Here is a 16,593-nt window from a genome sequence, read left to right as displayed (position 1 = left end):
TCTCTTTAGGCCTCCTAAAGGTTCCTAATCCACGAAATGAGATTCACAGGGCACATACTTCAGCGAGTTGTTTTGAACATTAAAAGAGAAAACACATGGGGAAAGGCTGTGAAGGGGAGCATCCCGCTCTCCGCTAGACACGAGCATGAAGGCAGCTAGCTAACACGAGCCTTGTGCAACCTCAACCCTTGGAAAATGTATCGCAAAGATTTAGGGAGTGAAATGAATTCTAACAGTTGCTTTCAAACAAACAAGCAAACAAACAAAATCCCCAAAAGGACTGGACAGAACCTAATTCAGTATTTTTTCTGCTTGACAACTCAGATCCCAATGATCCAGGCACATCCTGGCCCAGGGAGAGGTCTCCCTACAAGGGAATTTAGGGACAAAAATTGCAGCATTTGGATTAGGGTCAGAGTTCAAACTCCTCCTCGCGTCTTGTCTTTTTTTTTAACTAAATGAACTGTATTCCTCTGTGCCTTCCTCCCTTTCCTCTTCAGCTTAATGGAAATGCTAAAAGCAAGCCACAACATCAACCGTATCAACTTCCGTGGGTGGCGGGCTCAGCCCTGGTGGCGTCCACCCCGCGTCAAGGCCCGGCCTCAGTGCAGAGGCCCTGCTGGCTGAGGCACGTCCCTCGGCCAGTCTGGAGCAGGCGAAGCGACAGTCACCCGTGGCTTTGACCACAAACAAGAAGCGTCCACTGTCTTTGTAAGACTCCCTAAAATGCCCTTAATTCTACTGGCTCTCTGCTGACGTCATGGACTAATTTGTTCATCGACTAATTGACATACACATTTCAGTGGCTGGAGGTGGGAGTGAGCTTAGGGAGGAGGGCGGGTGGGAGGTGGGTGCTGGAAATGACTGAGGCCATGGGAAGCGTAAAAACAAAAAAGGCTATGGCTTGCATCGTGGAGATCTCCCATGTAAAAATCTGCCTGATGTTGTGGATAGTAATCCATCCTTCCTTCCTTCTTCCCTCCCTCCTTCCGTCCCTTCCACTTCCTCCTGACCTTCTGGCAGAAGGTCAGTACTAGCCTATTCACCTCACTTCATCTCATCACACAGGCCTTTTATCACCCCGCAGCATCACAAGAAGAATGCTGAGTACAACAAGATACTTCGACAGAGGGAGGGACCACATTCACATAACTTTTATGACAGTATCCTGTTACAACTGTTCTATTTTTTTATTGGTGGTTATTCATCTCTTACTGTGCCTAATTTATAAATTAAACTTTACCACAAGTATGTACGTATAGGAAAAAACATAGTATACGCAGGGTTTGGTACTAGCTGCGGTTTCAGCCTGCTGACAGTGGGGGGCTTGGAACACAGCCCCCCCTTGGATAATGTATACATTCCTCAAGTTATAAAATTCCGTAACTTAACACTCTTAGAGTGACTGGGGTTTCCGCACATAGGAAGAGATTCATTTTCACTCTTCTCTGCCCTGATTTTTTTCATCTTGTTCCTCCTTATTTATTCCATTTCTTGAGACACGTTAGGAACCTTGCTTTTAGGAGATCAAAGGAAAAGAAAAACAAGTTCTTCTCCCACATTCTTATGTTCTACTTGGGTTAAAAATCCACGCTGTCATTATAATTGCCCAAGATACACTGTTAAAATTCCTCCCGAGCTTTGTGACCAACACGTGTGCCTTTGAGGTGGATTGCAGAGTGATGATTTCGTAAGAAGTGAATTTCAAATGCGAGCAGGGAGGAGGGCAGGAGGGTCCCAAAATGACATTGCATGAATTCAGCGAGCATGTCTCAGAGCTGCTCTGAGTCAAAGGAGAGGAGGATATTTTGATGTCAAAAGATAAAAGGATTATTCCAAATAGCTAATCATGCCTAGGGCTCATTATCTGTACTGGTGTAAGTATTAGGGAGAGTTTCCTGGGTGACAGTCATGCCAGGTCCTACTCTCCCACATTAAACAGTTTTTCCTTCTGGTTTATACACAATGAGGTGAATATCTCTTTCCTCCAATGAACCAGTGCTGGTGTACAAAGCCTATAATTACCTTCTGTGGGGACGGCAGTCAGATGCTCCTGCGACCTCATCTGATCTCTATGATGTATTTGGCAGCAGAAGTGGTGTTTCTCATGAAGTCAGAAGATCTGGTGTGGAATCCTAATTCTGTCACTTACTCAAATTATAACTTCAGATAAGTTACTTCATTTCACGGAGCCTCAGTTTTCCTGTCTGTAGAATGTGAAAAAGAATGCCTACCTCATAGAACATTTGAAAAATTACATATAATAACATATGTGAAAGCACTTGGCTTAGCAGGTGCTCGGAAAACGTAGTTTCCTTTCTCCAGTGAAGACGTACAAATGGCCAACAGGCACATGAAAAAATGCTCAGTACTGCAAACAGTCAAAGAAATGCACATCTAAGCCACAGGGAGGTGTCCCCTCACACTAGTCAGAATGGCCATCACTAAAAAGTCTACAAACGATAAATGCTAGCATGACTGCAGAAAAAAGGGAACCCTCCTACACTGTTGGTGGGAATGTAATTTGGAGCAGCCACTGTGGAGAACAGTATGGAGGTTCCTTCAAAAACTAAAAATAGACTTACCCTATGATCCAGCAATCCCACTCCTGGGTATATATCTGGAGGAAACTCTAATTCGGAAAGACACATGCACCCCAATGTTCAAAGCAGCACTATTTACAATAGCCAATACGTGGGAGAAACCTGAACCTCCATCAACAGATGACTGGTTAAAGAAGATGTGGTATATATACACACAATGGAACACTACTGAGCCATAAAAAGGAATGAAATAATGTCATTTGCACCAACATGGATGGACCTGGAAATGATCATACTAGGTGAAGTAAGTCAGACAAAGACAAATACCATATGATATCACTTATATGTGGAATCTAAAAAAATGACACAAATGAATTTATTTACAGAACAGAAACAGACTCACAGACATAGAAAACAAAACTTGTGGTTACTGGGAGAAATGTGGGGTATGGAGGGATAATTTGGGATTTGCAGATACTAACTACTATATACAGAATAGATAAACAACAAGGCCCTACTGTATAGCACAGAGAACTATATTCAATACCTTGTAATAGCCTATAATGGAAAAGAAAATGAAAAGGAATATATATATATATATCTGAATCACCATGCTGTACATCAGAAACTAACACAACATTGTGAACTGACTATACTTCAAAAAAAATTAAAAAAAAAGAAAATGTTAGTTTCCTTTCTTCTACGAGGCTGAGGAACGAAGAGGGCAGAGAGTTGTATTAGTCAGCGGCTGCTGCATAAGAAACCACACCCAATAACCTTTAATGAAAAAGAATATGAAAATGAATATATGTATATATATGCATGCCTGGGACATTGTGCTGTACACCAGAGATTGACACATTGTAAATGACTATACTTCAATAAAAATAAATAAATAAGATAACATTTAAAAAAAAAAAGAAACTACACCCAAGCTCAGCATTCACTCTTGCTTGTGTACTGGCAGCTCAGCTGGGGTGACAACTGTAGACAGTCAGCTGGTTGGGGTGGCTCTGCCTTGCTTATCTTGTTCTGGGGCCCATGCTGAAGGGACCATCATTCCCTGGGGCACATCCTTTTATGGCAGAGTCAGAAACCCAGGAGGGTTGAGCAAACATGTGAGGCCTCTTAAGGTCAAGGCTCAGAACTGGTGTGATGTCACTTCTACCCACAGGCCACGTCCAACGTCAGTGTGCAGTGAAATACACCCCACCTCCAGCAGGGGGAGCTGTGAAGTCACATGCAAAGGGCAGGATGCAGGGAGGGAGAGAACTGGGCAGACCAGGCCATGTCTCAGAGAAGCACAAACAACCCTCAGACCGTGAGGGAAGGGGACTGGGCCAGTCAGGGCCAGGCTAATCCCATGCCCTTGCACCCTACGAGGGATCAGGAGGGAGGCTCATGCAGTCCAAAGGGACAGGGTGGCATGAAAGTGTCAGGCATTTCACATTTGCAAAGCTGTGAGCAGAGTGACTGGGATGGTGATGCAGACACAGCCCAGAGGACCCTGCAGGGTCAGGCGAGCTCCTTGGTCTAAAGATAACCCGATGGGGATGAGGGAAACAGCTGCTCTGCTGTCACATATTTATCCCGTGATGTTCACAAAGAGATCCGTGGTGGACTTCAGCTTTCTGAACTGATGGACCCACACGGACTCTCTTCTCTTTGATCTGGCCTCAGGGAGGACTTTAAGGCCTCTCCCTGACCCTCATTTGACTCTCCAGGAGGAGCTCTGATATGATTCAAGGGAAGAAGCGAGCTGCTGGAGAACATACGCCAAGACTCTTGGGTGAGGTGGGGAGAAGGATGGGAGGAAGGACAGGGCCACTGTCCTCATCCCCTACCTGGACTTCTCACGAGATGCCCACGGTGTTCAGAGGGACTGGGCTGGGGTGGAGTGTCTTCTGCTCAGGAGAGGCTGGGCTTCTAAAGGCACACAGGATAACGGTGAAGCTCAAGAGGAAGGAGGCTGGATGCCGAGCCCTGCCTCTGCTCCCTCCTGCACAAATGCTGACTGGAGCATCTCACCTGTAGCCGGCATGAGTGGACAGACTAGCGAGGCAAAGCCTAGTGGGCGGACGGACTAATACACAAACGATCACAAAGTAACGTGATCAGCATTACGACAAAAGTAAGCCCGGGGCGGCTGGAAGACACCAGCCCTGGGAAGCTTAAGGAAGTGTTCGCAGGGAGATGGGACTCAGGTTGAGTGCAAGTTCGAGGTCACAGGAGAAAAAGGTGAAATGTTATATGGAGATTTGAAGCACAGCTCATGCAGACCAGAAAGGAGAAAGTGAGAGGACATAACTTTAACAGGGAAAGAGAACAAGGACTCATTTATAACACTTCATGTTCACACGTCAGGTCACTTCTCATAGGGTTAACTCCTTCTCAGTCATTTAACAAATACCAGGGGGAGGGTACAGCTCAGTGGTAGAGCGTGTGCTTGGCATGCACGAGGTTCTGGGTTCAATCTCCAGTCCCTCTATTAAAAAAAAAAGCTACCTGCCCCATTCAAAAAATAAATAAAAATAAAGTAAATAAACCTATTAAAAGAACCCCACATAGTGGCTGCACTAATTTACATTCCCACCAGCAGTGCAGGAGGGTTCCCTTTTCTCCACACCCTCTCCAGCATTTATTATTTGTAGGCTTTTTAACGATGGCCATTCTGACCAGTGTGACATGACCCCTCACTGTGGTCTTGATTTGCATTTCTCTCATAGTGATGTTGAGAAACTCAGCATCACAGTATAACGTGCTGACTGTAATAGTAATCTTGACAGCTCCCTCCACTATGACAGATGCCTCTAGTCTTTATAGAAGGACTCTTCACAATTGCCAAGGGACAGAAATGACCTCACGTCCATCGAGGGATGACTGGATAGACAAACTGAGGTACATCCGGACAATGGAATATTATTCAGCCTAGAAACAGAAGGAAATCCTGTCCTCTGCTACAACATGGGTGAACTCTGAGCACGTTATTATGCTAAGTGAAACAAGTCACAGTAGGACAATATTATATGATTCCACTTCCGTGATGTATCTAAACCAATCAAAATCATAGAAACAAAGTAAAACGGTGGTTGCTAGGGGCTGGGGCGGGGGTGGGGGAGAGGGGAGTGTAGAATTTTAGTCATGCAAAATGCAGAAGTTCTAGAGATCAGTTGTACAACAATGTGTACGTAACTAACATACTGTATTGCACACTTAAAAGTTGTTCAGAGGGTGAATTTACGTTACACGTTTTTTACCACCCACACAAACACACACACTGAGCCCACCTTGCTGGATGCGGAGTTGGGGTGGTGGTGTCTTTGATTTTCAGGAACTGCACTCCACCAGGCAGCCAGCTCAGCCTCCCAGGCCCGCGGGAAGCCCACGTGGCAAGCAGGTGGCAAACACCAAAGCGGAGGCCTTGCGCGTGCACACCCCACCTTACTGCATCACCTGCTTTCCCGCGCATCCTGGCAGCAGCCCCCACCCCAAACGTGGGAAACACCTGAGGAAGGTCCTGGGCCCTTTGCTTCCTTCTCTCCCTATTTTCCACCCATCTGCTTCCTCCTGGTAAGAGGATTCTCAGCTCCTTAATGACACCTGAGGGCCATGTGGCTGGTGAGGGTCCATGTCCCGGCCCCAAGGTCACTCAGCTTCCGTACGGACAGCCTCTCTTTGACCAAGCTCCTCGCTGGCCCCCCTGAACTCTCTTCCACCTAGGCCCGCTCTTTGGCCTTCTTGTCGTCTCTGCGTTGTCCAGGTTTTGCAAGAACCCTCCCCCCTCCTCCATATCCGATCTTCACCCCCCCCAGCACCCCCAGGGGAGGTCTGGTCACCCTGGCCTGCCTTCAGCAGGAGTCCTGTTAGGCCAGTTTAGCCGGAAGCCCCTTACTTACCCCTGATGGCTCCTCTTAGTAATTTCCCACCCACTGCCCCCCACCCTGCTCCTTGGCTGTAAATTCCCACTTGGCCAAGGTCTCCTTGGAGCTGAGCCGAACCTCTCTCTGACTGCAGGACCCCATGGCAGCCGTCCCTACACCTGGCGCCACGGCCCTGGAATAAACTCCCAAGAGTCACGAATGTTTTTTTCTCCTTAGCAGTATTCACGTGGGTTTCAAAGCGCAACAGCTCACGACTCTGCCGTGGCCCTCCTCAGATGCTGGGTGGGGGCTGTTTCTTGTGTACAGAGCGGAGGGAGGGCTGCTCGGGGACAGTGTCACAGACACTGCTTTTGAAATGCACACGGCCATGAGCACGAGCTGCCTTAAGAGGAAAAGATTTGTATTTGTAATGGGAGCAGCTGTATTAAACTAAAACTTAAGTGGGGGATAGAGAACATGGAGGTGGGGGGGTCCTCACGTGATTTCCAGTTTCCCCCTCCCCACTGTGGTGGCTGGGAGGGTCCAAACTGCAAATCAGACCGTGCCACCCCCACCCCCAAACTCTCTGTGGCTCTCTGGTACCCTGGGCAGAAAGTTCACACTCGCTGGCTCAGTGTAGCAGGCCCCTCGTCATCACCCTCTCAGCTGCCCCTTGGCCGCGTCCCCAGCTCCTTTTCCAGGGCCCTGTAGGGGCCTGCAGCCCCCAGACGCCCCCTCCTGCCCCAGACTTCTGTTTCTGCATTTGTCAGGTCCTCAGCCCGCTCTCCCTTCTTACAGCTCTTTGTCTGACTAAGTCCTACTTATTTTTCAAGTCTTGGCAGACATGGAGTATTTACCACGAAGCTGATGGCACTTAAGCTTCAAGGTCTGTGCCAAGTCCTTGCACCTAATTTGTAATCTGGTATTTTCCTTTTCTGAAAGTGGGCACCCCCAGTTGTATAAGCCTTAGGTAGCATCACAGAACCTGAGTCTGTTTCTGGATCTCAGTGTAGACAATCCCACCTCCCTAACCCCTTAAAATGGGGATCTTGATCTCCTCTGTGGGTCCACTGATCCCACGCCTGCTGGGACAGCCGTGACCATGACAGACTGCAGACAGTCTTGGCCCTGAAACTCGTAGAGAAAAGGAATGTTATCTGCCTTTTACCTTTGAGCGCACTGTTTGAGTGTTAGAGACCAGAAAGGACTGAGATGAAACAATGCGTTATTTGATTAGGAAATACGTGCCGTAAGGATGGGCATCATAAATCAACTGTATTTCAATATTTTAAATGGGCTTAAAAAAGAATTCAGATGACTTTGGATTAAAAAAGTATTTTGTTAAAAAAAAGAATAGCTTTATATCTTTTTTTTAAGATTCCACATATATGTGATATCATATTTCTCTTTCAGATATCTTATTTACAAACCAAAAATAGACTCACAGACACAGAAAACAAACTATGGTTACCAAAGGGGAACAGGCAGGGGAGGATAAGTTAGGAGTTTGGGATTAACATATATACACTGCTAAATATAAAATTGATCAACAAGGACCTACTGTACAACACAAGGAACTGCACCCAATTTCTTGTAGGAACATAATGGAAAAGAATCTGAAAAAAAATAGGTAAGTGTAACTGAATTGCTTTGCTGTACACCTGAAACTAACGTTGTAAATCAACTACACTTCAATAAAAAACAAAAATTAAAAACACGTGAAGAAAAAAAAGTGGCATCAGCTACAGAGCACTGCCGTCACCAGGGGCAGTGGTTTCCCTCATTCTGCCCGGGGGTCAGTTTATACTTAACATTGAGTTAAGTGAAGTTTACTTTAACTTAAAAACAAAAAATAGGAATATAACAAAAATGTAAAAGCGCCAAGTAAATGGTAAGAATTTTCCAAGCGCTTGGGAAGGGACAAGTCAGAGAATTAGTCCTTGTGCACACACCTGGCCATGCTAATAACGGGTCACTTTTCTCACGGAAATACTTCACTCCGCCTGCGCCAAACAACAGGCGTTAGGTGTGAACTAAACTGACTAACGTTCCCTTCAGGCTTCAGGGGACCATGTTTCCTCCCTTTCCAAGCTGTGCTTTCGCAGCTGACCCAGAAGCCACCCTCCCAGGCCCGAATCACTACAATTACCCCAGCGGCCAGCCTCACGGGGTGAAGGTGCATTTATAGCATGCAGGTGCTTTATAGTTTTTAAATGGCCAGAAAGGGCAACCATCCTATAAAGTCAAGACAGTGACCCCTGGTTCCCTAGTAGCTTTCAAAAAAAAGTGTGGGCTGGAGGAATGAGAGTCTTTTGGTTCTCAGACTCCTCGGTTTGCCTACGGGCGGGCACTGTGATGGTGGTGCTAAGTGGGGAGGACGGACTGGAATTCAAATCCAGTCACTCAGTACTTCTCTGATCTCCGGCAAGTCCCTTCATTCAAATTTAGCTTCCTCATCTGTATAGGAGGAGTATATACCTGCAGAATGAGCATAATTAGGTTCGCAACACAATTGTGAGGATTAAAAAGTGAACTCCAGGGGTGGAGAGGTTATGGCTCAGTGGTAGAGTGTGTGCTTACCATGCACAAGGCCCTGGGTTCAATCGCCGGCACCTCCATTAAATATATACAATGTATATGTGCACTATATTGTACATGTGCAGTCAAGTTCTAACAATTCTACCCAATAAAACTAAGAAATAAGTAAGTAAATCTAACTATCTCCCCCTACCCAAAAAAGTGAACTCCTTCACTGAGTTATGTGTCTTTTTTTTCAATACATTATCCACGTATAAACACTTAATGGTTTCCCTCCCTCTTTCCCTTGGTTACTGTTTCACAGCATCTTCAGAGGGCTGGTTCTCCCTGGTCTGCAGCCTGGCTAAGGAGAAGCACTCAGGGGCACAAAAGGACTGGTCGTGACTTTCACTGCTTCACTGGGATGATGCTTATCGAGTGTCTCTCATGGACCAGGTGACAGGTGCTGGGGATGACACCCCGGCCCTCAAGGAGTTTGCGTGGTAGCGGGGGACGCAGGTGGGCATCGAGTGACCACGTGCACTGATGTGAAATTGCAGCAATGACAGGTGCTGTGAGGACTGCTTCCCGGTGCGTGGTGTGCATAGGGTGTGCCCCCACCCTACCCGAGGAGATGGAGCTGAAACTCAGAGCAGACACGGAGTGTCCTTCTGGAACTCCATAAAAACTGGCGTCTTCTCACCACCATGAAGAGCGGAAGGAGAGGATGAGGAGGTAAATTCTATCACCCACAGCTCGTCCTCTTCTCAGGCCAAAACACGAGTTGCTTGTGTGATTTTCATTTCAAATTTGAACAGTCACCAGAACAAAACTCCCTCCAACCTTTGGTTTGCTCCCTTCCCTCAGCTCCCTGGGAGGGTGGCGGCTGACCATGCAGACTGTTGCCGAGTTCCATGGGGCCCGGTGCTCAGAATCAAAGGGAGACCAGCCGGCTCCTGTCCCAGGAGACCTAGCGTGAAGTTACTCTGTGATCACCCTGGGATTCAACGTGTCAGAGCTGCAGGAAGGAGCCTTGTGGGGCCATGTGGGAGCCGACAGCAAAGGAGACAGCTCTGGGGACCTCAGCATTGATCAGAGGTTTGGAAGGGGGCCCAGGACCCCCGTGGGTGGGAGCAGGGTCCAGAGAGCCACGTTTGCCTCAGTGCGTCGACGGGTCAGGCGGCCTGGGAGACTGGGTTCTGTTCAGAAGATGCAACATCGCAGAGCCAGCTGGTGCCTCCGCTGCGGCTCCCTCCCCCAGAGGGGGCATCACTGTGGCCGGCCAGCCCCTCCATTCATTTCAGAAAGCAGGAGAGGCTGAGAAGATGTCACCCACCTCATTTACAGAGAGGCTGAGCCAAGCGGGAAGCCCCAGGAGGATTCCCCACTGCCTGCCCCAGAGACACAGATTCCATGTGAGGCACCCACATACTCCATTCACAAGCCACCGTCTGCACTGTGCTGAGAGCCTGTGGATTGTAAGTATTCTGTATCTCGGCGTGTTGTCAAGTACACTCAAATGCCCCGCGAATGATGTTACACCCAAGCAGGAGTAAAAAGTCGAGCCAAATGGCAAAAAGGAAAAGAAAACCATAGGAGCCTCAATGGGTAGCCACAAAACCAGTGTTTTATTGAAGTACAACATCGATACAGAAAAGGGTGCACACGTGGAGAATTTTCACAAACTGGACACACCCAGGTAACCAGCAACCAGACCAAGAAACAGAACATCTGAGAAGCTCCCTTGTGCCCTTCTGGTGACCAGGCCCCCAGAGTCACTCACCTCCCTGCTCGCCACAGCAGAGGTGAGCCCTGCCGGGGTTCGCACTTGATAGATGTGGAGCCACCCGGTCCCGGACCTGCCTTCTCTCGTGAGATGTTGTGTGCGCAACTGCCGAAGCATCCCAGGACTTCACAGTGCAGACACACCGTGATTTGTTTTTCCATTCAACATGGGCATCTGGGTGCTTTCCAGTCTGGGGTTATTATGAGCAGTGCTTCTAGAACATTCTAGTACCCTTCTTTTGGCGAAAATACATACACATTTCTGTCCACTTGGGAATGGGGTTTTTAGGTCATGTGACACATACATTCAACCCAGGCTATTTTGTGGAAGAGGAGGGAATTTCTTGGATGAAGCTTGGAGGCTCAGAGAACTGACAGAAAGCTGGGAAGGAGACCTGGGTAGGGACCGAGGCAGCTCCGTGGGGCCAAAGCATGGAGCAGAAGTGGTCTGCTTGTGGCTCGGCCATCCCTCGACGTTGTTACCAGTGGACACACCGTCCCTGCAGCCTACAGTCCTAGATACCTCCCCTGCTCGACCACTGCCGCCCCTACCACTGCAGCTCTCATGAAACAAATCTCAGCATCCCTAAATTTTTGTCACTAGCTCTGAGCTCACAGTCCCAAGTACGGGAGTCCTAGGAGTCTGCCCTGGGTCACTGGGCACTCTGGTGCTGGGAAAGGGGGGTGCATCTGAGAGACAGGGAAGCCCTCCCCCACTTCAGCATCCACAGTGGGAGGGGGTACTGTATCCCACCCAATTTATACATAAGGGGTGAGTTCCCCATTTAGGAAAGGGGTCAGGTGCTAGACAGCCAAGCTGGAAACACCAAATGACAACTGGTGCACCCCACTTCATCAGCTCCCAGCGACCTGGGTGGGGGGCTGGTGCACACGTTTGCATATCTCACAGCCCGTGTGCCTGAACTTGCCTTTAAGGGACACATTAGAAGGGGCAAGCCACACAAAATGCCGTAGGTGTGGAAGGAAATGGTGTCACGGAAGGAGAGAAAGCATCTCATGGAGAGATGCAAGGAAGAGGGGAGGGAAAGGGGAAAGTGGGAAAGGGAGAGGAGAATCTGGAGGGGCAGCAAAAAGTGAAAACAAAGGGGAGAAAGTTTGGTTAAGACCAGAAGCACATTTTTTTTTTTCTTGACCTGATTTAGCTGGTTTCTGGGCTGTCCCACTTTGTCAGCCTCTCTAATGTGCTTTTATGGATTGTGCTTTGCTTTATCAGGTTAATGATGTTGACACGGACCACAGAATAAAGAGAGCCTGGTCATCAACCAAAACAGAGGAGGCTGTGAAGTCTGTTTATCACGGACAGCATACAATTCCGAGACCGGCTGAGCACACAGCTTCCTAAGGACACTGGCATTATCAGGGAGCTTTCACGAAATGAAGAATGGGTTTTACCCAAAGCAGCCGAGAATAAAAGCGTCCTGAAACCATCTAACAAGGGTAGCAAGTCATTAACTGATCGGAAAATTACATTCGCCTCTTTGTAGGCAATTTTACATGATTCCTCCAACTGAATTGTGGATCTGTGAAGTCATACATTCATCCTTCCCTGTACTATACCGGGCACTGAGAGCATTTGTTTTAAATGATCATCAGAGCTGTCATCCACGTTGCACCGCCCTCTGTCCCAAACAGAAAGGCAGAAGGAGTAACTACCATCACCCCTGATTTGCAGGTTGGGACATTCCAGACACACAGTGGCCCACCCTGTATCATACAGTAAGCTGCTGCTCCCAGTTTCCAAACAAACGGAACAGAAGCAAACTTGGACAAAGCGCCCTCTGCTCCTGTGGTGTGTTTCCCTTCCTTTCTCGGGGGCAGTAGGAGTTTGTTTTCGGTGGGGTCTGCAAGCTTGTCTCAGAAAAACAAGAGCTCTCTAGCCTTTCACAGGGGCAGCCATGTGTAACCCTCTGTAAGCTCTCAGAAGACAGGCCCGACAGGCCTGCTCCTGCAGAGAGAAGTGGGGTGCCGGGTGGACCCCCGTGATGATGCTTCATGGCACGTCGCTCAGGTCGTCTGCATGTCTGCCTACCTACCTGCAAACAGGCAGATCTGGAAGGCGGGGTAACTCAGGGGTTCTGGCTGGGCTCTGGGGCCCCACTGTCTGCACTCAGGGCCCAGCCTCCCCGCTCACCATCTACAACCTTAGGGAAACGGCACAGTCCTTCTGTGCCTCGGTTTCCCTCTTCTATACAGCTGTATACAGGGCATTTATCTCTTGTCAGAGGAGTGGATCCGTGGGGCTGCTCCTACCCGCGGATGGTGCCTGGTGAGCCGCCGCCCTGCCTCACTCCTCTGGCTGGAGCCACCCTGGTGAACCCCCGCAGGGCCCAGCGCTGCGCCCAGAGCGGGTCCTTGGTAACGCAGCCCATGTTGGAACTACAGGGGAGAAGCCAGGACAGGTGCAGCAGGGAGAGGTGGCCTGTGGAGAGGGGAGATGGTCTCCCTGGCCACGCGGCTGGAGCACAGAAACAGATGTGGCGGTGTGACGTTTACGGTTAAGCTCCCTACAGTTTTCGCCCAGCACCTACATTTGTAGAAGGACGGCCTCCGAAGTGACGGGTGACAGACGGTCAGTGGGAAACGGGTCTGGGCCCCAGGAGGGCGCATGTGTAGAAGACCAGCCGATGATGTGCGCTGTTTGCTTTTCAGCAGGAAGACGGAAGAGCGGGAAACAGAAAGCTTCCAGAACGGAAACTTGACTCGAGAGCTGGAAACTTGACCCATATTCTTCAGCTGGTCAGTGAGCTCTAACCTGACCCTGAATTTCTGTGAATGGGGGACTGTGGAGTATATTTGTTCCTCCTCCATAAAGGACACATTGCAGTGCATAAACTTGACGTATGTAAACTCGGGAATTAGATGGTTAAAAAAAAAATTAAGCCCTTGGACCCACACTTATTTTTACTTGGCACACGTTATTTGGCTACAAAAATGTCTGTTTTCTTTGCTAATCATGAAAATCACATGAAAACGAAAAGAAAAAGTGAAATCGAACGCAATGACGAAAACCAATGAGAAGCCGCGGCGGGCGGGGCCGACCTGGTCCGGGAGGGGCGGGCGGCGGGGCTCCCTGCAGCGAAGAGCATGCGCGGCCTCTGCCGGGGAGGCTAGGAAGATACTTTGGTAACACTCGGAGTCAGAGGATGGTACAAAAGAACTTCTTCTCGCGGAAGGGGTTTTCTGACGCAGGCACTGGGATGATGAGAGGGTCCTCCCGCACGTGGGCCTCGCAGTACGCCAGGAGGTCGGCCGCCGCCTGGGAGACCTGAGGGGGACACAGCACAGGCGGGGTTAGAGGCGGGTTCGGAGCGGGTCCGAGGCGGAGGTGACCGCGCAGAGAGGGACGAGACCGGGGACAGGTCGCCCTGCGTGCACGGCCAACGACAGGGCCATTCCGAGGCCTGGGGAGAGCGCGTGTGCAAACCTGCCTGTGCAGCAGAGAGAGGTCGCCCCCAGGGTAGGGTGAGATCAGCACCGCGAGAGGAACCAGGAGCCTGCAGGGGGGGTCCAGACAGCCTCACTCTGCTCTGAGCTGCGTGCTGAGCCAGGCTTCAGGCCAGGAGCTCACAACTGCTCCGCTAAACCGCTTCTAGACCAATAAAGCCGAGTGCTGGCCCCTGCCGGCCAGTGTGAGGGTACTGATGATTACTACTGCTGGTATTGTTTTATTGCAGTCCACGTCATGACCCTTCTCAACAGAACATGTACAGAAGCACACATGAAAAAGAATATGAAAACAACGATGTGTTGTACACCAGAAACTGACACATTGTAACTGACTATATTTCAATTAAAAAAAATTTTTTAAAGCACATTACAGGGGGAGGATATAGCTCAGTGGTAGAGCGTGTGCTTAGCAGGCACGAGGTCTTGGGTTCAATCCCCAATACCTCTGTTAAACAAACAAACCTAGTTACCCCCTCCAAAAAAAACCCCAAAATAAATAAAATAATTTTTAAAAAAGATGTGGTATATTTATACAGTGGAATACCACTCAGCCATAAAAAAAATAAAAAAGAATGTAATGCCATTTACAGCAACATGGATAGACCTGGAGATTGTCATTCTAAGTGAAGTAAGTCAGAAAGAGAAAGAAAAAATGCCATATGGTATTGCTTATATGTGGAATCTGAAAAAGGCCACAAACGAACTTATCTACAAAACAGAAACAGACTCACAGACATAGAAAACAAACTTATGGTTACCAGGGTGGGAAGGGAGTGGGAAGGGATAAACTGAGAATTTGAAATTCGCACCTCTTGGGGAGTGATGGAAATGTTAGCTATCTTGATTGTGGTGGTGGCTTCACTGGGGTATACATCTATCAAAACTCATCAAACCGTTCATCTGAAATATGTGTAGGTCGCAGGGGCTGGAATCCTCCAAATAATCCTAGTCAAGATAGGTAACGCATTTTGCCTTCAAATAAAACAACTAAAAGCTGACCAGATGCATCAAACAAAATCTTGACCAAGCCTACATTTCGGGGAGCATGGAATGGAGAAAACGGGCACCACTGAGCATCAGACTTTCAGGTCCATCTCTGCCCCCAAGATGGCTGGGTGACCTTAGGTAAGTAACTCAAACTCTCTGAGTTTTAGTTTGCTTCTAGGTCAAACTGGGAGAGTTAGATCTCTCCAAGGTCCCCTTTACTCTCAACAGGCTATGATTCTAGCTCTAAGAGCAGCGGGGCAGTATTTTAGATTCCAAGTAAATGCACGCTGGGTGGAATGAGAGTGAAGTCTGCAGTTATGTGGACGCCCATACGGGAATCTCCCAGGGGCGGTGGAGGCCACAGACAGAGGCCTGCAGAGGACCTGTGAAGCCATCACCGGGGACTAGAGCACAGGAGAACTGGAATCACGCAGTGAGGGCAGCCGCGTGCTGGCGTGGAGCCCGGGGGACTGCGCCACCATGCCACATGCTATCTGCCTCCTTCTGAACCCAAGCCAAGTGCCCTCCCCTGACTGCCTTGGTCATGACCTGCCTCCTGGCCACCCCAGGCTTCTTCCCATGCCTAGAGAGGCATGGGATCTCCTCCGTGGCCACCATGTTAGGGCAGCCACTGTATTCACCCAGTGGTTCTTCTGGCAACCACAGCAAACTGGTCTTTGCAGCTGCCCAGACCAGCACCCACAAGAGGGTGGCATGGTTGGAACAATCACCTTCCTCTGCTCAGGGTCACCTGTCCCCTTGGCTTGGCTAGGCCTCCGCCCCGACACCAGTGAGCTCTTCCACATGGCTCATTTCAGAATGTCTGATCTGACCATCACCCCCTCTCTAGTTTCCTGGTTTCCATTTTCCCCTTTATTTTTGGGGGACCTGCCTCCCTTGATTCTGAACTCTCTATAAACCTCATTATCTCATCTGGGAAATACTGTTTTAGCGAATTGAGAGGATATAGATAAAAGTAAGGCAAGATTTTTGCCCTCTGGAGATCTGACTGAGAAGACTCAAAAAATTTTAAAGTTACTGTAATAATCAGCATGTGCTAAAACATCACAAAAGAACAGCTGCACACCACCGCGGGACCGTGGACCAGGGCAGGGAGACAGGGGTGTCTGAGTGCCCCACCCGGCTCCACGTGGGGGCAGTTACCTCGGTAAACCTGCCCCCTTTATCCTGACGCTAGTCCCAGCCTTCTGGGTCCAGAAACACGATTTTCTTGCATGCCAAGAATGGATCCCCTCTTGGGGCAGGTCCATATTAAGCCAGTTCAAGAGACGGCTGTATACAACCATTATTAAAATAACGGTTAATATTTACAGAGTGCTTCTTACTTGCCAGGCACTGTGCTAACACATCATTATATGTATTACCTCACTTAATTCTTCTAGATACTAGTCTCCTTTTTTTTTTTTTTTTAG

The 16,593-nt window shown here is 48.8% G+C and overlaps 1 protein-coding gene across 2 annotated transcripts in view; it reads right to left on the bottom strand.

Moving 5' to 3' along the window:
* Positions 1–10,532: 10,532 nt before the first annotated feature.
* GNG4 (G protein subunit gamma 4) overlaps positions 10,533–16,593 on the bottom strand; it is a 45,177-nt gene continuing 39,116 nt past the window's right edge. For both annotated transcript variants that reach the window (XM_064487842.1, XM_031460824.2), the window contains exon 4: positions 10,533–13,991. In XM_064487842.1, the coding sequence (XP_064343912.1) occupies positions 13,863–13,991 (129 nt within the window). In that variant the 3' untranslated portion in view covers positions 10,533–13,862. The remainder of the gene's footprint in view (positions 13,992–16,593) is intronic.

The sequence above is a fragment of the Camelus dromedarius genome, chromosome 8 (assembly GCF_036321535.1).
Source record: "Camelus dromedarius isolate mCamDro1 chromosome 8, mCamDro1.pat, whole genome shotgun sequence".
Lineage (NCBI taxonomy): Eukaryota > Metazoa > Chordata > Mammalia > Artiodactyla > Camelidae > Camelus > Camelus dromedarius.
This window is presented reverse-complemented; position numbering and strand designations above follow the sequence as displayed.